A 22633-nucleotide genomic window follows, 5' to 3' on the forward strand; every position below is an offset into this window, starting at 1 on the left:
AAAAAATGTCTTAAATGCCGTAAAATGCGTCATTTTTCAAAATCTAGGGTTGAATTATAGCTTGATTTAGCAATGAGTAAAAGGGTATAGGTTCCAATCTTTCTTTAAGTTTGTGTTGTTGTGATGTGAGCTGGGCTGGTGGGACCATGTGGTCACAGCTGCATCGCTCAACAACAATGTGAGTAAGATGATAATTGTAGCAGTGTATATTTGAATTTATTATCAAGAGTAACAGGTAAACAGTGCTTTGTTTGTACTCCACACTCCACTACCATGTGGTCGCCCAGAAGCTCCACCCACAACTGTGTGATATCATTGATGAACTGTGCTATACAAGTATGGTACAATGAAAAGGAATGAGTTTTTGTAGTCACCACTGCCACACTACAAAACTCATGGGCAGTATCAACCAGTGGCATACCCAGAAATTTGCCAGGGGGAGGGGGGCAAACTTTGAACTAAATATACCAAGGTATGGTTGAAATATGAGATAAATATTTTTTCTGTATGTTCATGATGAGCCTACCACTCAATAAGTGATGCTATTAGTTTTATATATTTAGCTCTTGTTATTATTTTTCCTTTCTTATTGTTAAAAATGGTTAATTTTTAAAAATTTATTAGCTGGGGGTTTGCACCCATTGATTCCCCCTTCAGTACACCTATGGTATCAACAAAATATGCTAATCTTGTCTCCTGACTGATTCGTACCTGCTCTATAGTAATAATAATAATGTGCTAATATCTTGGCATCTTTCCTTATACTGTACAGTACTGTATTGTTGTACAGGTGTACCCCGAAAACCGACGCATATAGGGACAGGGAAAAGCTGTTGGTTAGTGAATCAACCGTTATCGAAGCAATTAATCCCATAAGAACGTAACAAATTCACGGGGTTAGGGACCGGCCACCCTCCAAAAACTCCCATCTACCCTTGCTATATTTCTGTTGTGAACACTGTCGAGCAAGAAAACAAAGCAGACATAATAAGCCTTAAATAAGCAATGTAAAGCATAAATTGGGACTTATTTACCTGTGTTGAGGATGGTAGAGACGGTCTAGGGTGGCAAGTTCAAGTCTACCAATCTTTGCTGGTCCATCACCACTCTTATTATGCCTTATTACAACACATCAAGCTGCCCTTCACAAGAGGAACTATCACCGGGGCATTTAGGCATGATTACGTAACACACGAAGTTGGAAATAACAAAAAAACATGAAGTCAGAGACACATGGTAAGTGTAAACTAGCGTAAAGATGGCAGGAATGAGTCAGAGGCAGTGTACAGAGCCCTCTCGTGGCAAGAATTCGCACCATGCCACCGCCCGCCAAATTCAAAACAGCTCTGCTGCTCCTCTTCTGATTGTCGGATCTCCGAAGTATCAATGTTGCTTGCGGGGTGTTTCCCTATATGTAATCATTGGTTATGCAAAGCGGCAGATAATGGGGCGGCAGTTTTTGGGGTATACCTGTATCTACTACTTGCATATTGGACTTGAATAGTTACAGATATGAAGTAAAATTATTGTTTGGAAGTAGAAGGGTGGCTCTCAGGGAATTTTGAAAGGAATTATTTATATTTTCTCATCAAAAGTACCACCAGAGGCAGCAGCATCTATATTATATTCCTTTCTCTTTTTGGTCATAATACTGTACAGTACGGATAAAACAATATTCGATCACAATACAAAATATTTTGTACTGCACTGTAAACATTTGTTATCAAGTGATGCGCACAGTGATCTATTTTTCTGGGGTTACATGGTTCAATAACAGAGTTTGACTGTGCAATAATGAAAAATGAAAGTAATCAAGTGTGCCATGCAATAAAAAAAAAATACAGTATATTGAATCATGATATATCAAGGGTCTACTGTATATATTATTAATGTTCATAAAAAACTTAAGAGGTATATATCTGATATATGAACTAGAATAAAACACTTACCCATTAATATAGACTTTGACACCTTCTTCTGGAGTGACCATGATATCTTCCAAAGAAGAGGCTGCTGTTGCAAAACTGTCATTATCATCATCTTGTTCAGGGTTTTCCTCATCAGGTCTTGAGTAGCTGCCAACTTTCTCATAATCAACTTCATTCTTTACACCTATCATCAAGTTCTGGGATTCGTCTACACCATCTTTCACAATCAAAGTAGTTGCGATTACTTCCTCATCCTCTCCATCCTCAGTAAATGACAACTTCTTGATAATACTATTATCAGTTTTAATATTCTTCACATCTTTTCTATTTTCCTTAAACAAAGATTGATGAAGGAAATGAAAGGCTTTTGCATACTTTGTGGTACTAACCGGTGTAGATCTAAAATTGTCTGAATGTGTAATATCTGTACTGGTGTTCCAGTGACAAGTACATTCACCTAATTGCATTAAACACAGTTTCATGTTATTTTCATTATCTTTTACAGTTAAGTCTGTACTACAGTTATTATAAATAATATTCAATGCTTTTTCAAAACACTGCAACACACATGTACAATGATGTGCATCATTTTGTTTATCTATATCATTCATTTCTGGCTTTGTGCTACCTTCTTCATCAGAGGAATTTAACTGTATAAAGTTCAAATGAGACACAAAGATTTTCATTGTTTCTGCTAACACACATATATCAGAAGGCATCAAATTTTCCTGAAGAAATTCTGTAACTTTAGATGCTAAAAGCATATGAATAAACCCAAACTCCATATTATTTTGAAGTTCTTTTGTGCAGCACCTACTGATAACATTCTTCAAACACAGAATTTCTGGCCTAAGCTTAGTTCGAACAGTTTTAGTTACAGATAAATTAGCAACAGTGCTTGACTGAAGATCCTTCGCCAGATCTCCCATAATCTCAGCCATACGATGTGCAGCAACATCAACAGATTTTATTATATATGAGAGTTGTCGTGCAGCAGCCTCCTGTTCCACCTCTGTCTTCCTCACTTCATTTTGTCCACTGACAGGTTTACCTTCTTTGGGTCTACAAGACTCAAGGAATTTGCTGCAAAAGAAAGTAATGATAATAAATTTGAACATTTCATTCTTATTTGTGTATCAATATGGCATGGCACTTTATTTCATAGTCCATGAAAATGAATTACTTTTAAATGTAGATCGATTCTGGAATACAGTACCATTTTATGGCTGAACCCTGAGTTAAGTACAGAGTAATGTGTATTTATGTTCACCAGTCTATGGGGTTGAAACCCCAGGAGTCCTTTGATATTAGTGGCCAGGACTGATTATGAATTAGAAACACCTTCCTGCCACAACCTCATTTCTAAAGGGGATCTTTAAAAATGAAAAACACTATTAACATAGAGGGCTAAGAGTTGTGATGTCACATTAGTATGTGTGCAACTTGTGCATCACTTGGGTCAGCCACACAGGAATCTCAAATGTCGATCTAATTCAGTTCTAACTAACTACATATTTCCAACTTTGATGAGGAAGGGTACCCGAGTCATTTAGTTCTGGGCTCTACAATAAAATGGGGTTTTAGGATTAATCCTCTATTTATGGCCTCGTGCTTTCACCAAACAACTCATATAGCTCTCTTAAAGAACTAGAAAATGGGAGGTGTTCCCAATGCTAGTGTTGACCCTTCATTCTATACTTGTCATAGCAGGGCATAAAGAAAGATGAACTTACAAACTTCCCATTACATCCACTACAGCTAGATGCCCTTCTTAGCACTCTCTTAACTGGCAAGGCTGGTAACTCCCAGAAGTAATCAAAGAATACCGACCTTCCAGTCTAATTTTCTTTAGCCTGGCTTGGCCTGGAGATTATCAGGTATCTAAAAACTGTTCCCAAAACTTGACCAACATGGTTGGAAACTATTTGGGTCCCATCATCACCAGGCACAATCAAGACCTATCCTGTTTTCCATAATGACTAAGAAAGGTAGAACTATTCTCCAACAAGAAACTGAAACTCATCCTGAGAGATGAATATCAACTCACTTCAAAAACATGAATTCTTATGATTCTCCTCAAAAGTAAACCTAACAAGAAGATGACCAACAACTCTACCAATTTCTTTTTGTTGTTCAGAGGACTTTTAAACAAAAAAGAGATAAGAACCTGATGTGGCATATTAAATCATATTTCGAAATATAAGTTTTATAATCAAGTCATCATTTGGTGAATACTGTACACATAATGGACCATAAATATCAGTTGACAATACAAGACTCCCATTGAAACTCTCAGCAATATTTACCTGTACATCCTCTATCACAAGTTTGATCCCCTCTGAAAGGAAAGCATAATGCATGCTGAAATAAATCATTAACCCCTTCACTACAGGGATGCTACTTTTCATATTTTATTTGATTAACGCCAGATGATTTAAGGACAGAAAGGACCCCGTACACAGGGGTTAAAATAGGCTGGACACTACAGTATATCTGGAAAATTCCTCATACAAACATTGCAATGTCTAACAGTTAGCATATCAGTGCTATCACATCAACACTAGCCTATTAACTATGACCTAGCCTATTAACTATGATCACACCATTACACACTGTGGGCATATGAAGATAAATTTGGATACAGAATCTTGGATATGGTCATAACTGCATAGCCCTGCCAAGTACTCACAAATTGTGGAAGGGTAGCTCAACTTTAGGGAGAAACAGGAGTTACTTGTCTGCATCACAGCTTCCAACACAACAAGTACAATCTAAGTACAGGGGTTCCTTGTTATTCATACAAACGCTATGTGTATACTCAGTTTACGAATCAAATCTTTATCACCCAATTATTTTTTTATTTGTATGCCATATTCAGTTATATGTACCAGTATAAATATGGTATAGTAAAACCTTGTTTTAATGGGCTAATATGATAGAAGGGGTGTCCGTTAATGCCAGTAATGTGTTAAATCTGGATGTTTACTACACTGTTTACATACAATCTTATATAATAACCATACAGTACCGGAAAACAACTTATATACATGAATTAGAGTGTGATTACAGGACAGGAAACAGCAAGTAAGCATAAACAACACTAAATCCGATTGGAGTAACGTCATTAGTGGAGTTCCCCAAGGCTCAGTACTTGGACCATTATTATTTATTATATACATAAATGACATAGATATAAGCATAGACAGCAACATAAGTACTGTAAATTTGCTGATTATACAAAAATAGGGTGTGTACAGTGGTCTCTCGGTTAACAAACAGAAGGTCGTTCGTTAACCGAAACCATTGTTTCAATGGGATTTTGGGTAATTGGTTCCAGCTCACCGAAAATTACATACAAAGTAAAAAAAAAATGCAGTAAAGTACACTTACTTTGAGGTGTGTATGTAGAAGACTCCTGGTTGATGATAATGATGGGAATTAGAAGTGGGGGTGGAGGAGAAGGGAGAAGAGAAGGAAGTAGGGGTGGAAGAGAAATCACCCCATGCTTGATGCCGTCATTTCACCCATAAAATTTTAAGTTCACTAGGTGTAATTCTAGATTATTTTCTTTAAATCAACACTGCACTGCACTATATATTGTCAATATGTTAAATAAATTTCAGAATGACCAATAATTGTAAGGTAAAAACAGAAAAATACTCTGTGTTCAAGAGACCCACAAGCAAGATGTTTCCTCCACTGAACAGAGATACAAACTGAGGCCTTGGTGGGTGAGTGAAGTGGCTGATGGGCACACCATAAACTAGTTCCCTGTACTGCAATTATGTTAAATAAGTGCTAAAATTACTAAAAAAAATTATATAAAACTTGGAAAATTATTGAATAGTACAACCTTCTTGATATTTACTTCAATTTTAACGAATGTAAGCCCTAGAACCGATTTCTGTATTGGCGGACTAATCTCCAGCTGGTGAGCAAGCCAAAGAATGTCGAAACATTTTCGTAAGAATTTCGTTAACCGAATTGAAGATTCTTATGGAAGGTAATTCGTTAACCGAGGCGTTCGTTAACCGAGGGACCACTGTAATTAAATCTGACGTGGACTCCACAAAACTACAGGAAGATCTAAAAAAAAATTTTGAATGGTCTGAAAAAGTGGCAGATAAAACTGAATGTCGACAAATGTAAAGTACTTAGTCTAGGAGATGTAAACAGAGAAACCAGATACCGGATGAACAAAGATGTTAAAGAGAAATCCGACTGTGAGAAAGATTTAGGAGTGATGATAAGAAGGAATCTTAAACCAAGTAAACAATGCGTATTTGCTCGAAACAAGGCTAACTAAGTACTTGGGTTCATACAAAGGAGTGCTAGTTACAAGACAAGCGAGGTCATCCTAAAATTATATCTTGCGCTTGTGAGACCTCACTTGGATTACGCAGTTCAGTTCTGGTCAACGTACTACATAATGGATACAGAATCCTTAGCATTAGGAACCTTGGGTACAGAAACAGGTGAAAGCATCTTAATTTGCACTCCCTCAAGAGACGTAGAGCGAGGGGCCATATGATCGAGGTGTAAAAATGGAAGTCAGGGCTAAACAAGGGAGATATAACAAAGGTACTCAAACTATCCAACCAGGAGCAAACTCATAACAATGGTTTTAAATTACAGTATTTAGATTTAGGCACGAGATAGGTAAACATTGGTTGGGAAATAGAGTAGTTGATGAGTGGAACAAGTTACCAAACATCATCATTAACTTGAATACGCTGGATAGCTTCAATCATAGGTTGGATGGATATCTGAGTGATAGGAGTTGGTGTAAATGGGATTGCTCAGTATGGGCCAATAGGCCCGCTGCAGTTTCCTCCATTCTTATGTTCTTATGCTGCCATGTATTGAAGGCGAGGGAAATAATGTTTTTAGCAGTTGATCGACTGTCTTCATTTGATATTTATTTATTAAGCCTTTAAACCATATTTAATGAAACATACAGTATTAAAAATATTGAATGTTTTTCTAAGAAATGAAACAATGAAGACCTATTTAACCCCCATACTGTTCCTAGCCACTTGGACTACTGTTCCATAGATTGTTCCTGGCTGCCTGGGTGTCACTAAGTTTCAAGGTATTGTTTGAATGGGACCATGATGTTAGAGTGGGAAGCTCGTCCTCAGACACATCACTGCCAAACAGTAGGAAGTCTCAGTTGCTCCTTGAATGCCAGATGGGAAGTATGATAAAAAAATTTCATAGCACTCATTGCCACATTCCACTACCCATCATTTTTACAGGTGCTACCTTCACTGACTTTGGCAGCCAATGTAAACCATAAAAACTGGTAAATAGGGTTATGTTTGTATATTATTGAAGAAAATTATTATTGTTAATGTGCACAGGAGTCTGATTTTTTGAGTGAATAAAATGGTAAAATAAAGGATGAAAAGTAGAAGAAGTATAATAAATGTTTCCCAGTGCTTTTCAGTGTTTGTGTGTGCTTCTCTGTAATTATTAGGCATTTTTGTGTTGTGTTAAGTAATTTTCTAATTTTCCCCAGTTAGTTTAGTTTTAGCAAACACCAATAAATCACCTCTAGGGTATAAATGACTCAATAATCACTGTACAGTACATCAATTTATAGTATTTGGCAATAAAGATTCCTTTCTGACCAGGCTACAAAAAAATTAAATTCTTCAGGATTTTCCTACAACCTAATTTAATTCAACCATATGGGCATTCCTAAAAAAATAACAGGAAGTGAAAGGGCTAATGATGATAAGGATAAGCCACATTACTACAGGCATACATTAGACAAAAGACCAGTGAGGAATAGAATGAAGTAAACAAATCTTAAGAAACCACTTTTTCAAACTTCAACACTAATTCAAAGATTCCAAACACTTTATAACAAACCACAACTCTCCTTGAGTATGAAGCAGTTGTTCACACTCAAGGTGACTCATGTTGTGTTTGAGTGGCGTGTGTGGTGGCCTCTGGTATTGAGGATGGGGGAACTTATATTTTCTTCAGCTGATTGACTGTCTTCACTTACTAAACCTTTAAAAACTTATTTAATAGAACATTTGAGAGTATTGCAAAAATTTAATGCTTCTCTAAGAAAAGAAATATTAAAAACATATCTAATGTTCTTACACCAAAGGCAACGAGGATACACTGAAATGAAAACAAAACTCACAAACTACAGACGATGCTCTATCACAGAATGCAGTCAACAACAGTGGGAGCAGGATACCTGTGGATGCCCACATGCAGTGTCTCAATACATCCACAAATCACGCCCAGGCAAAAAATTACTGTTCAGTACATTATATCTAATATGATTAGAATGTGCTTTATTTATTGCTATACAGCAATTATATGATTAGTACAAGTATGTGTTTCTGTGGTTTTTATTTGAGATTAACCAACAACAGAATCTAATTTGACTGGTTAGGAAGTGAATCCCCCAATTTATATCAGAAGTGGTTGTTACATATATGGAATTTTAAAATGGAACCCATATTAATAATGAGGACCCACTGCAATGGTATATAGGTGTTAGAACAGAGAAAATTATACAGGGTCCTCACACAAGATCCTTCATACAGGCCTGCCCAATTCCCTTGTTGGGAATCACGGTGATAAGCGTGCATCCAGCCACCCCACTCAGATTTTACTATACTGTATGTCAAATCTACCTCACGGTACAAGGCAGATCCCCTAAACCATGTGTCAAAAACAGCACTGGGATTAGGGTTTTGATTTAAATATACACTCTGTACATGGTTGGGGTAGCAGGCAACTCCCAATTGCCAAACCCACTACAATCTCATAAGTTGCTATCAAATGTAAAATAGATAGTAAAATCTCTTGCCTTAAGTGCAACAATATTCAGATCTATTTACCACTGCAACCTAATAGGAGCCAAAGATGCATAATGAGGCCAAGCAGAGACAGGAGGTTTGCTCCCTTCACTGTGTTAACAGTCAGAAAAAGAGGTAGTTATGCATCACAGTTTATCACAGAGCCTGAGGTGAACAGGTGGTGTTAGCATTGTCTAATGTTTGACTGTCAAGCAAGTGTGGCTTCTTTCTTATCTCTTTTGGAGTGGCCATGGTTGTTGTAGGGGAAAAGGCTACAGTTTTCTTCACATTACTGCCCCAACAAATAGTACAGAGACGAAAACAACTATCGGTGCAGGTGGGGGTCGATATGCTCCAAAATTTTACGTGCGACTAGTGACAGCCCTCGTATACCAAAATTTATCGTCCATGGTCTCATATTGTTTCCCGCAAAGTATGCACAGATAGTTGTTTTAGCCACTGTACATTCATGAGTTGTTCTAGACAGCTTTAGGTTATAAAGTAAGGATGATAGATTGACACATCTATAATATCTATCTATCTATCTATCTATCTATCTATCTATCTATCTATCTATCTATCTATCTATCTATCTATCTATCTATCTATCTATCTATCTATCTATCTATCTATATCAGCTAGACCCGACTCTACGACGGGGTTAGGGACCCAAATCCAGGTCGAAGTCCAATAGTCGAAGTCCGACAGATAAAAAAAAAAAAAAAAATTAATAAAAAATCTACAATGAAATACAGTACAATAAAAGTAATAAATAATGATGAATGGATACAGTACATTGAAAGTAATAAATAATGAGGAATGGATACAGTGTGACTGAGCACTTACCTTTAATGTTGTCAGCTGAATGCACATGGGGCCCCCATAATTTTCTAATTATACATGGAAACTACATTAACTGGAAACGTTTCGGTATAGAAAATGCGTGTGTCAATTGGAGAAGAAAAAAAAATGGTCACAACTGCGGCGGTCATAAGTCCAGGCGGTCATAAGTCCAGACGGTCGTAAGTCGAAGCAGTCGTAAGTCGGGGTCTAGCTGTATGTGTATGTGTATGTGTGTGTATATATATATATATATATATATATATATATATATATATATATATATATATATATATATATATATATATATATATATATATATATATATATATATATATATATATATATATATAATTTTTTATTATACATTGTACAGTATTCAATAAACATTACATATAATCAAACACTGTCTGTCAACCTATCACAACCCATGCACAAGTTTACCTGCTAGCACTAATGATATCTGGATCAGCTGTATCACGCTGAGGCGATAGTGAAGCATTAAGTCTCAATGCTTCCAATTCTTGACACAGTTCACTCATGGTACTTCTACTTGATTTACTTAAACCCGAAACATTCAGCTCTGCATCATTACAATCATCTGGAAAAAAATGTGCCATGAAATTAACATGTAATAATCTATTTCCCCTAAACTGAGGGGTAGGCAACCCCCTATCAAGGTTACCTTAGTCAGGGGAAGTGATATATTGAATAGCTGGCTTAATGCATAACACAGAAAATAGCACCAGGCTGAACCCATGTCTCTTGGGAAGGGAGCCCAAAGTGCCACCAACTCAATATAGTTTCCTATAGATGTGCTACTAAACTAAAGACTTGGCAAAGGTGATTTATGCATTAGCCCAACGTCTATATGATCATGAACCATAACTATAATACTGTAAATAAAGACTGAAAATGTGGATTATTGAACTCAACCCAGATATTCATACTGTACTAAGGAGAAACACAATAAATGTAATTTTATTCATAGAAGCTTTTCTCAAGTTACAGATTGGATAATAACATTTTATATAGAGATAAAAAGAGTGGGGTGGGATGGTGTTATATACAGTACAATACAGTACTATACCCCAATTTTCAACAGCCAGGACATAACAATGTATATAAGTAACAAATTCGTTTACATATTGAAGATCCCCAGAGAAGGGACCGCTAAAATACAATCTGAACAGCATGGGAAAAGCTTTGGTATGTATATTAGTCACATTTTCTATATAGTTCATCATAGTGAGGTACATTATGATACTGCAATGGCAATTTTGGAAGTAATTTTGCTAAATTTTTAATGTACAAATATGTGGAAGCTGCAGCAACAATTCTAAGTTATATGAGAAATGGAGAAAGTTTTAGCTAAATAATAGGAATTAAATTTGGCATAAGCAACTTGGTGAGTTATTGCTCAGATGAGTAACCAAGCCCTACCCAAAGTGTCACTATGTCATCTTCAGTAGGAAGAGAGTGGAACTGATGGAAATGACTATCCACGTCTGAGTAGTTTAGTTTTTAAAGAAGAATTTATACAACATATTAAATTTTTAGTGATGCTGTGAAAATTATTCTACCTAGAATCTGTGACGTGTAAATACAGTATTACAACTGACAGCTTACTGAAGGGAACTCTGTAATGTGTTTGTATACACAGGTAGTGAACTTCTGACGCAATTCATTATTGAATGTATCTGTTGCCAGAGATCAGTTATTGATTTTTCAATATGTTATATGTAATTTATCCTTCCGGTCTACTAGCAATCTAGTTATGTTGGGAAGAACTTTGTATCATCAGTATGGGTTAAATGAGAACCATTCAGATGGTGGCATTCTCAGCCCAATACATCTTGCTAGAATAGTGGAGAACGATGTTAGCCAATGGAGCGCTATGGTAGCAGCTCAGCACTGTCAACCCTTCCGGGTGACTTGATGCTCATTCAGGCATCATCGCTCAAGCATGATTAATTGAAGCAGTGATGTCTGTGAATCTTGATTGGCAACAAATAGAGAACTTGGTGATCCCTCAAAATATGAGTGCTCTGAAATGAAGTTAGCTTGATTAAGAAACAGAGTTCAATGAGCTTTGGGACATTTGAGATAAGAGAAGGGAGAGGTGTATGATATAGTGAGGTAGATGTTTACAATTGTCTCACTGGTGACTCCTGGAACAATAAGAGATATCAAATGGAATAACTTACTGCAATATCACAGTTATGAGTCATATTGATTATGTTTGGGAGAAAATGTAATCTCCGTTGTCTTATTATGATGATACAATGTGACTCGTGGTGTTCTTCCTACTTTAGATGAGTGATGTGCAACTGGAGGATGAAGGACAGTTGTCTGGACTGCTAGATGACGGAGGAGACCACAGAATTGTCCCTGGGGAACTAGTGTTGAGTGAGGAGCTACAAGGACTGGAGAGCTCAGCTCATACATTACAAACAAGTGTCCATCAGTAGAGGATGTGAATTCAGTAGTAGTAGTAGTTTCACCAATGACAAATTTATGCATCTCTGGAACGATCGAATCTTTTAGAAAATGGTCTACTCATAGACTGAAACCGTTGGAATTCAATCAAACTGTTCCCACCTGTGAAAATGTTGCCCAAAGTGGTTCACAAATTCAGATCCTTCCAAGGAAAGGTCTTCTTAATTGGACCATATTGGATCCTACAACCGTGGTGTCTCGATCTGTTGGAATGGTGCCCGCATCCACTACAATTGCAACAAGGATGTCCAGACCAGGTACTGCACCCTCAGTTCAAAATTTTCCTTGGCACTTCACGCTTGGAGTTTCTCAAAAGATGTTTAAATAGATTGTTGGGTAATTCCAATATAGTTAAACAAGTGATAGCAGGTCATAGGTCCCAAACTTCTATGCAATATGAGAAAGCTTGGAGCCTTTTTCAACAATTCATTAAGTTAACGACTCCAATTACATTGTCGGAAACAGTGGTGCTAGAATTTTTAGATTTTCTGTTCAGAATTAAAGGCCTTCAATGTTCTACAATCGCATCTTATAAATCAGCATTGGTTGACCCTGTGGCATGGGGTCTTAATATTACTTTGAACCCCAGAATTTATCAAATGCTCAGATTATCCGTTTTCATTCAGAGACCCCCTCGGACTAAAAGAATCCCATCTTGGTCTCTAGATAAAGTTACTAAATTTCTTATGGGTCCTAATTACAATACAAATCTGAACCAGGACAGATTGCTCCAGAAGGCAGTCTTCCTTCTAGCAATAGCAACAGGTATGAGAATCAGTGAGCTGGTTTCGATTTCCAATAATCCATCATTATTGGTATTTTCTGAGGAAGAAGTCACGCTTTTTCCTTCGGAGATTCTAAGAAAAAATGATAGGGAGAATTTTCAAACTCAACCTATCAGGATTAAATGGCTAATGGATGAGACAAGGGTTCCTCCTATATTGTGCCCAGTTAAGAACCTTCAAGAATGGTTAACCAGATTCCTAACCAAGGCCCCTATGTACTGTATTCTCATCACAGGATGGTAAGAAATTGTCTCCTAGTCAAATGACAAAATTTTATCTCAGTTAGTGAGTCAAACAGACCCTGGCAAGAAATTTTGGCACATGACACCAGGAAATATGCAGGGTCTGTGGCCTTTCTGTGGCATATGAGACTCAGTCAGATCAAAGAAGTGGGCTTTTGGAAATTTTCAAAAACCTTTCAAAACAGCTATCTTCATCTATCTCTGAAAGATGCTTCGCATGTGGTGGTACTGGGGTCCCCTCCCCCACCTAGTTAATCTCCACAACCAGGACCTTCTTCTTCCTCATCAGAATAAAGTGAGTATCCTAATTGGGATATGTAAATTAACATTTTACCTTCCGGTAAATGTTCCTTATGAAGGAAAATATTCCAAACAAGTTAATAATTATTATTTGGACCTAAGCTAGCGGAACCTTATATACAAAGTCACCTCCCTCTCCACCTCCTGCTCAGGTAAGTAAAGCTAGACGTCATATTATGGATTGAACAAAAAGCCGTTTTTTTCTAAAAACCAGTTTTTGTGATAAAGTTCAGAATGCGACGTCGACATCCCACCCATCTCCACCCCTCGATAGTTGACATTTGTTTACTGCTCACTCTGGGGCAAGAGATGACGGTAGCAATGCATGTGATGGAGGGTACGGGAGGGGGTTTTGAGAATTACAATTAAATGCCAGGTAGTGACGTGTCCTCCTAATATTACGAATTTAAGTAATTATCAGATGTTTTAATTGCCTGTATGTTGGCCTGGCCAGTTAATGCAAGGCATATTCATATGCAGGTATAAAGCTAGATGTCGCATTCTGGACTTTATCACAAAAACTTGTTTATAGAAAGAATTTTTTTTTTGGGGTGGGGGATTTCCAAAACAATATGTGTATAATGAAATAGCTTTCTAAGGGGTATGAATCTCTCTCTCTCTCTGTGCAGTGGTCTAGTGGATACAGCTCTTGCCTCCTGTTCCATGAGCCATTGGTTCAATCCCCAGGCACTCCCAGTTCACCCAGCTATAAATGAATTCCTAAGTTTACAACATGGGGAAGTGAATGCAGTCAAATGCAGTACCAGCCATAATGCATCCTTGTGTGCTGAAGGCTCAGTATACAGTGTCCTGTATCCACACTGTCCTTAACAGGCAGTCATGCCTATGGGACCCACTTCCACTTTTAATATGCATGTGTGTGTGTGTGTTTGTGAGTGTTTAGATTTTGATTAATGCCTAAGATGCATTTCTGAAAACTGTGTGCAAATCAGAACAGCTCTAACAAATGAATCTATAATAAGGCTTTAATGGGATTCTGGCTAGACAACACCAATGCTCAACTATAAGTAATACACTGTACTGTATAAGGGTTTCATTGGGATACTGTATTGGTAATAGCACAAATAATGATTGTGCACATTTGATAAATGCTTTAAATAAACTTATATATACATAATAATAAAAAAAATTATGATTTTTACTAATGCTAAAATGTTTGTCTTGATGCAAACACTGACGGTCAACTGGGATCACAAAATTACTGTATGCACGAATAAGAGTTACCATAGTGCTGTAAACATGAGCAAGGGGGAGAACTTTGAAAACTCTGAGGAATTGAGGTGCTGATTGGCTGAGCACTGAGCAGCATTTGCTGTTCTCATTGGCTGACTCTACTGCTCAGAAAAAAGAAGAGAATGATGTATGATGCCTGTTCTCATATGGGACTATTGAACCTCTTAGCAAACTAAATACTGTATATACAAAGGCAAAAAACAGATCTGATGAGAGAGCATTATAACATATGTGAAAATGCAATTTTTTCTCACAAATGGATTTTACATGTTGAACCTGCAGCTCAGATAGAACTGGATGTGAAAGTCGTCAAACCTGCAAGTGTTTCATGATGACAAAAATTTTAACAATGGCAAAAGGGATTTTAAAAAGGTCCACTGCCATAATATTTTTGGTATTGATGATCACCTGTATAATAATAGTACCTCATTGTACAACTATAGCATACTGTATATGCAATGCCTATGCCTGTAGTATAATGTAACACTATTGACATCAACAGTCGCATTATCTGTATATGGATGGCAGACGGGTTTTGCATAATTTAGGCTTAAATCTAATGGTTTGTTTTTGCAGCACTGGACAAAAAAAAATCACTAGACTCTCAATTGAAGGGGCCCACAGAATTCAGATTAAAATATATTCCAGTCATGTTTTTTTTTTTTATTATATGTCCATTTGTCCCCACCTATTGGAGTCAAATGGACATATACTCTGTATATGAAAAATTTTCAGTTTCACAATTCATATTTCTCAGAAGATACAAATTTGTGCTGTTCATATGCTCAATAGTATAACTTAAATGTAAAAATTACACCATGACAACCTAAACCTCAATTTTTTTTTTTTGGCTACACGAGCAAAAGCATGAAATTTATGTCTTTTTGACCCCAGAGGTAAAACATTTTTTCTCAATGATCATCAGCAGCATGGTGTGAACACTACTACATCCATGCGATCAGCAGTAGCAACTTCCCCTGTTAGCGAGAGGTTTTGCAGATGTTAGCATCACTTAAAGCAAGTCCAACCACCCACCATTAGCTATAAAGGGGCCTGATGGTTCACCTTCCTCTTTTATTTTCTGTTCACGGATCATTATAGTTCTAATGGTGGACTCATTGATGCTATACTCTCCCACTAGCATGGAGGATGACTCTCCCTTCTGAAGGCGGTCTAAAATCTTTTTTTCAAACTCCAAAGAAAAGGACCTCTTATGCTTCTTGGCCGGGGTGGTTGTAGGAGATGATGGATGAGGCCTCTTATTACCTGCTGGTGATGACATGTAGAAGAATTATTCAAGGATGATGCAAAAAATATTCAATGGTAAATAGTCCAGGGCAAAAGCAAGATCACTCAGGGAAGACAACACAACAGATGAAAGAAAGCAACACTGTACACCCACCTTTGTATGTGTCCCTTACTGTGTCTAGATTACACTCATCTGGCATTGCTTACAATTAACTAGTAACCATTAAAGTCTGATGGTCAGCCTCCCTACTTATGCAGTGTGTCTTAGGGTTTTCCTCACATTCCTGTATCTCACAAACATACATTATGACACCTCTTCCTTCAGGTCTTCACTGTTTGTTCATTCAGGGGAACCATTTTTAATAACAGTAAATTCTTGAATCTTGCAATTTCCAAGTTTAATTTTGATACAGTAAACCTTCAACATTCGCGAGTTTAACTTTAACGGATTTACTTATTTATGGGTACAACTATCGTATATCTGCTCATGATTCACGGGCATGAGGTTTGATTATTCACAATTTGTGGTCATGTTTTTCTATAGCTCTGTGAGATGCTTGTGTTTTGTGTTGACTGTACACAACCATACCAAGTGGAATGCTGCACATCACAGCATACTCTCTCAGTTTCCAGCCTCTGTCATGATAACACCTGCAGCTCAGCTATCATTGCTCTTTTTGTCCTTAGTGATACTTCCTAAGCATACAATGAGTGGGGTGAGTGGATCAAGTGCAGAAGAAAGTAATGAATAAGTAAAAAAGTGAGTTGCATGATCGCCTTGCTCGGGGAAAGTGCGGTGGCTGTAGGACATCATTATGGAGTTAACGAGTTAACTGAGGCAAGTATTCATCCAAATGTCTATGCAGGTGCCCCAGAAAGTGCTAAAGTAACTTTTGAAACCTGTGACATTAACATGGAAAATATGGAGCAAGCCCTTAATTTGTGGATTGAGAACCAGTAACAGAAAAATGTTCCTATTTGTGGCACAGTGATAAGGGAAAAGGTGAAGTGGGTGTACGAACACCTCCAAGCAGGTTCTAGTAGTAAAGCCTCCAGTTCCACTGCTGCTTCCTCCAGCTTCTAAGTCTGCAAAGGCTGGTTTGACAATTTCAAGAACCTCCATTGCCTCCATAACGTGAAACTAGTGAGGGAATCAGCATCAGCTGAACATGTTGCTGCTGCAAGCTAACCGCATCAATTCAAGGAACTAAAAGAGAAGGGCTACAGGCCAGACCAGGTCTTTAATGCTGATGAAAGTGGTCTCTTTTGGAAGAGGATGCCATCTTGTACCTTTCTGTCCAAGGATGAATGATCTGCTCTGGGGTTCAAGGTGGCTAAGGACTGCCTTACCCTTCTCCTCTGAGGCAACACAGCTGGTGACTTAAATATAAGGCCAACGCTGCTCTACAGTACAGGTCCTTATACCCCCTTGCCCAAAATTAAGGGTAAAAACAAGATTCACCTTCCTGTCTTTTTGTGAACCAACAAGAAAGCGTGGGTGACTGCTGTAGTTTTTCTTGACTGGTTCAACAACTATTTTGTCCACAAGGTGGAACGGTAACAGGAGTCTAAGAGTATGGCAGTTAAGATCCTCCTGCTGCTGATGATCTTCAATTTGCTCACCCACAAGTTGAGGTAGTTTTCCTACCTCCCAACACAACCTCACTTTTCCAGTGAATCCTTGATCAGATGGAGTGACCCTTCGCTGACAGTCACCGATTGCTGGAAAAAGTATGACATGGCTGACTGCATAACATCCACCAAACAGTCTGTTAAAGAAATTAAATCTTCGACTTGGAATACTTGCTGGAGAAAGCTGTGGAGTGAGGCAGTGAATGAGTTTACAGGCTTCCCCTGTAAAGGAGGTGCAGAAGATTGTGAGGTTGGCCCATCAGGTTAGAGGAGAGGGCTTCAATGACATGCAAGAGAAAGAGGTGGATGAACTCCTACAGTTGCATCAAGAGAAGTTAAAAGAGGATGTGGGGGAGCTCATATGTTCAAGTGAGGAAAATGAGGACGCAAGTGATGAGGTAGATGCGGCAAGACCACAACTTATGTTAAAGGTTCTGGCATAAATCCTTCAAACAGGGAAACTTACATGAATTTACAGAGCAAGATGAAACAGTCATCCACCACAAGTTTTTCAAAAGAGGCAACACCACCATCACCAGTCACTGTTCCCTCCACTTTCACCACTGTGCCAGTCACTGCTCCCTCCACTTCCACCTCTGCACCAGTCATTTCTCTCACCACAACCTTTCGTCCAATCATCACCTCTGATTTATATGACCCAGCCCCCATTGCAAGTTCTCCAGCATCACCTGCTGCTTCTGATGGATCAAGGTCCTCTCTGGATGATGACGACGACCCCACATCCACCTAAATCCCTTCCAATATCATCACCACTATCATCGTTATCTCATCAGCATCATTTTTATATGACTTTACATATATTATACAGTGGTCCCTCGGTTAACGAACGGTTCGGTTAACGAAATTTCGGTTACCGAATTACCTTCCATAAGAACCTTCAATTCGGTTAATGAACAAAAATTCGATTAACGAAATCCTTATGAAAATCACGTTTTGTTGTATCAGCTGATGGGCTAGTCTGCCAATTTAGTAATCTGTTCTATGTTTACATTCGTTTCCAATGGAGTAAATATCAATAAAATTGTGATCTTTAATATTTTTGCATGTTTTATATTAAAATTATTAGTCATTTTAACATTTATTTAACATATTGATAATATATGCAGTACAGGGAACTAGTTTGTTGTGCGCCCATCAGATGCGTGAGTCAGTCACAAGGCATCAGTTGGACTTTGAAAACAGTGGAGAGGGCATCTATTTTATTGGTGTCTTGAATATTTTTGCATTTTTCATTGAAATTATTGGTCATTCTGATTGGTTAACATACAGTATTGATAATATATAGCACAGTGCAGTGTTGATTTAAAGAAAATAATTTTGAATTACACCTAGTGAACTTAAAATTTTATTGGTGAAATTACTGCATCAAGCATGGGTCCCCTGAAAGGTGATTTCTCCTCCATCCCCACTTCCTTCTCTTCTCCCTTCTCTTCCACCCCCACTTCTAATTCCCATCATCATCATCAACCAGGAACATTCTACATACACACCTCAAAGTAAGTGTACTTTACTGCAATTGTTTTTTACTTTGTATGTACTTTTTGGTGAGCAGGAACTAATTACCCAATATCCCATTGAAACAATGGATTCGGTTAACGAAATTTTCGGTTAACGAAAGACCCTCTGGAACGAATTGTGTTCGTTAACCGAGGGACCACTGTACTTATTTAACATGTACAGTCACAATCCAATGTTTCGACATACACCCCCCTGGCTGGGTGTTCGCCAAGGCCAGGGTTGAGGTAAGGCTGGGTGATCGGATGCAGACATTCCACCACCACAACACTCCAAGACTCACAGCACACAAGCATGGAAGGAAATTTTTACGAATTTTGACATGACATGCACCTGCATAACAAAATTTCATTCATAACATTGTTGGCACACATAACAATAGCAAGTTAGGAGTGAGGCATGAGAAACTTGGGCTGTTCTCGACCCAGTTATGAAATATTAATATTGATAAACATCACGTGTTGATGGACTAAAAGTGTCGTGAAAAATAAAAAATAATCATATGCATAACAAGTTGTAATATTGGTGACCTCTGTGCCATAACTCTCATAATCTGAGACATTATGAAGTGTGATTTAAAAACTAAAAGCAGCAGTAGACAGGAAACAAGGCAAGTGACCAAGAAGTAGTCACTAATGATGACACACGGCCAGGCATCTACGCTGAGGGTCGAGGTCTTCGGCAAAGTCGCTGCTCCGGACAAGACCAAAATTGTTTGGGTGATCCCACGATTAATGTGAATTGCAACATTCCAAGCCAAAATACTCCAATGTAGTTACTGATACACCATTAAATATTGTAAACATGACTATATGAATTCCTAGTATGTGTGAAACCATAATATTCCCAGGGTTATGGTAATATCTATAGGCCTCACCTTGTCGACTGACCGCTCACTCCCTCTTGACAAAATTCGGCCGCCGGCCACCCTTTATATATGCTGCCCTGATGATTCATGTGTAATACGAAGACTCTCATCTAGTGGTTCCAAGCCAGTGTTTTGGGACCGGGCAAAGTTTTTCATGCTCTAATCTTAACATGTTATTGTTATGTGTGGCAACAAAGTTATGAATGCATTAGTTATGCCAGTTCATGCCATATCAAAGTTCGAAATAAGTTCCTTCCTGTGCTCGTGTGCTATGAGTCTCGGAGTGTTGTGGTGGTGGAATGTGAACCTCACCATCGTAGTGCCTCGTTACCACATTGCTGAACTGGTCTGCGTCCGATCACCCAGCCTTACCTCAACCCTGGCCTCGGTGAACACCCAGTCAGGGGGGTGTCGAAACTTTGGATTGTGACTGTACAATATTAATCATAAAAGGTACCTCTTTGAGGGTGTGGATCCCTTAACCCCATTTTCCCCACAAGGTCTTAAGTTTAACATTCCCGGACTTGACATTCAAGGTGTTTTTGAGGAACCTAACCCCTATAAATGTTGAGAGTTTATTGTACACCATAACCTACCAATTAGACTGTAGTTTCCAATTCCATGCCACCATTCACTATTACAAAGATGATGCTAGGAGTTAAAAGTAAAGAAAGTAATACAGTAGAGTATGTAGAGGCGGGAAAGAGGGAGGATTGAAAGAGAATGGGTGAAAAAAAAGTACAGTAATTGACAAAATAAAGAAAGGAAAGGTTATTGGTAACTCTGGAATAGTTGCAGAAATGTTTAAAGCCAGTATGTGCTTATATGGCCAACTCTACACCCTCCCCTCTTGAGGGTCCCTGAAACACATGGACAATACGTATAGGTTCATATACAACTAAAAAGTTCTATATATGGCTCATATTTCATACACTCAACTGTGCTGAAAACCAACAGACAAGTTGATCTTATAAACCTGTAGATGGAAGGAATGATCTGAATGAAACTATTGAGGTATAAGTGCATCAACCATCCATTACTGTACATCAATTGTCCCCCCCCCCCCTCCTCAAATAAAGTCCTCTTGAAAACTGAGGACACTTTGCTTTTTCAATCTCGTTATTATACTCACCTATCACTAACAAACACACGGAAACACAAGGTGCTATATCGTCCACACTTGAAGTAAGATTTTTGTCTTTTTTTTTTTTGCTGCTTTTATCCATGAAATATAAACAGTAGTGTTAAATCCTCCACTTCACTAACCTTGTATTTCATGATTAGTTTCATTGGTGTCTTCATGAAGTTTATGCTCCACACCTAATCTGTTGGCTAAATCACTAGCATCCAAAGCTCCTCTTTCCAACATGAACTGTGGTAAAAACAAAACAAAATTAAGAAAATGGCAATATTGTATTACAAACTATACCAGAAATTCAATCTGACTTGTCTTCAGACATGAACACAATATAAACCATAACCATAACATATATTAAATACAGCACGCCCTTCAAATGGCCGTGAATCTCCAAATCCGCGAATAACATTTGCTGACCGGGAGGAGGTACATTTTTGCTTGTGTACAAAGAAATGTATATTCCCTTTATGTGTTTACCCTTAGGACAATTATTCCTTTTACCTGTATTGTATATGTGTGTGTGTGTGTGTGTGTGTAGACACACTCACACAAAACACAAAAACACATACAAATACAGCTCCTCCCCGACTTACGACCTACTCAACTTACGACCACTCGCACTCACGACCTGCCTCAGTCGTACCAAAATTTTGTCAAATTACGTATTTTCGAGTCCCAACGTCAGTACACAGAGAAAATTTTCGTTTGTAATTCACTTTAAAATGGCTGGCAAGCTTAAAAGTGAGAGTTTTGTGGTGCTGAGAAGAAAAAGAGACACCCATTTTAGATTTTCTATGTATTATTTTCGCATTACAACCAGTTCGATTTACGACCTGGATTTGGGTCCCTGATCCTGTCATAAGTCAGGGAGCAGCTCTAAACAATAATGAGAAAATCCTCTCACAAATAATTATCAGAAACAAATTTATTAAAAATGTGAGTCTACCCTCAATCTACTCCATGCTTTGTTATTAATAAAGCACAGAGTAAACTTGAGGGTAGACTCACATTTGTATTAAATTTGTTTCCGGTTATGTGCGAGAGGATTTTCCCAATATTATTTATTTGTAAGTGTTTTGTGAGTGAGTGTCTACACATACACATGTATTAGCCCCTGTCTCATGGCAATAACAATCATATTAATTTGGGTTAATACATTTAGTTTATATAATCCAATCACCCCACTGTAATTTTCCATAAGCTGTGAGGCGCCATGTGCTGTTCACGTGATGGGAAATTCCTCATCAGTAAGCCGACCTTGAGAATGTAGGGTCAGCCCAGCCTCTCCTTCAGAGCCCCTCACAGGCAACAGTCCTCACAGGCACCTGTCCTCACTTGAAGCTCACGAGAATCGGATTGGTGATCTGACTCAGTCAAGCTGAGCCCCGTCCTTAACTAACACTCACAGCTTACAGTGTTAATTAGGGTACATCTACTAATAGACTGTGACCAATATAGTTTTAACAATAAATGGCAAAAAGACCATTTTGGGGTTATAACTTAACTCTTCAACTTATTTATATATAAGCCAAGTTA

General features: G+C 38.0%; 1 protein-coding gene across 2 annotated transcripts in view; it reads right to left on the reverse strand.

The window, feature by feature from the left end:
- Positions 1 to 22633, reverse strand: part of LOC121877327 (ankyrin repeat and LEM domain-containing protein 2-like) — a 61043-nt gene that overhangs the window by 8019 nt on the left and 30391 nt on the right. For both annotated transcript variants that reach the window (XM_042383026.1, XM_042383025.1), the window contains exons 10-12: positions 21226 to 21331; positions 10040 to 10196; positions 1950 to 3011 (exon numbers count right to left, since the gene is read on the reverse strand). In XM_042383026.1, the coding sequence (XP_042238960.1) occupies positions 1950 to 3011; positions 10040 to 10196; positions 21226 to 21331 (1325 nt within the window). The remainder of the gene's footprint in view (positions 1 to 1949; positions 3012 to 10039; positions 10197 to 21225; positions 21332 to 22633) is intronic.

Source organism: Homarus americanus, unplaced genomic scaffold (genome assembly GCF_018991925.1).
Source record: "Homarus americanus isolate GMGI-L3 unplaced genomic scaffold, GMGI_Hamer_2.0 scaffold367, whole genome shotgun sequence".
NCBI classification, from domain to species: Eukaryota; Metazoa; Arthropoda; class Malacostraca; order Decapoda; family Nephropidae; genus Homarus; species Homarus americanus.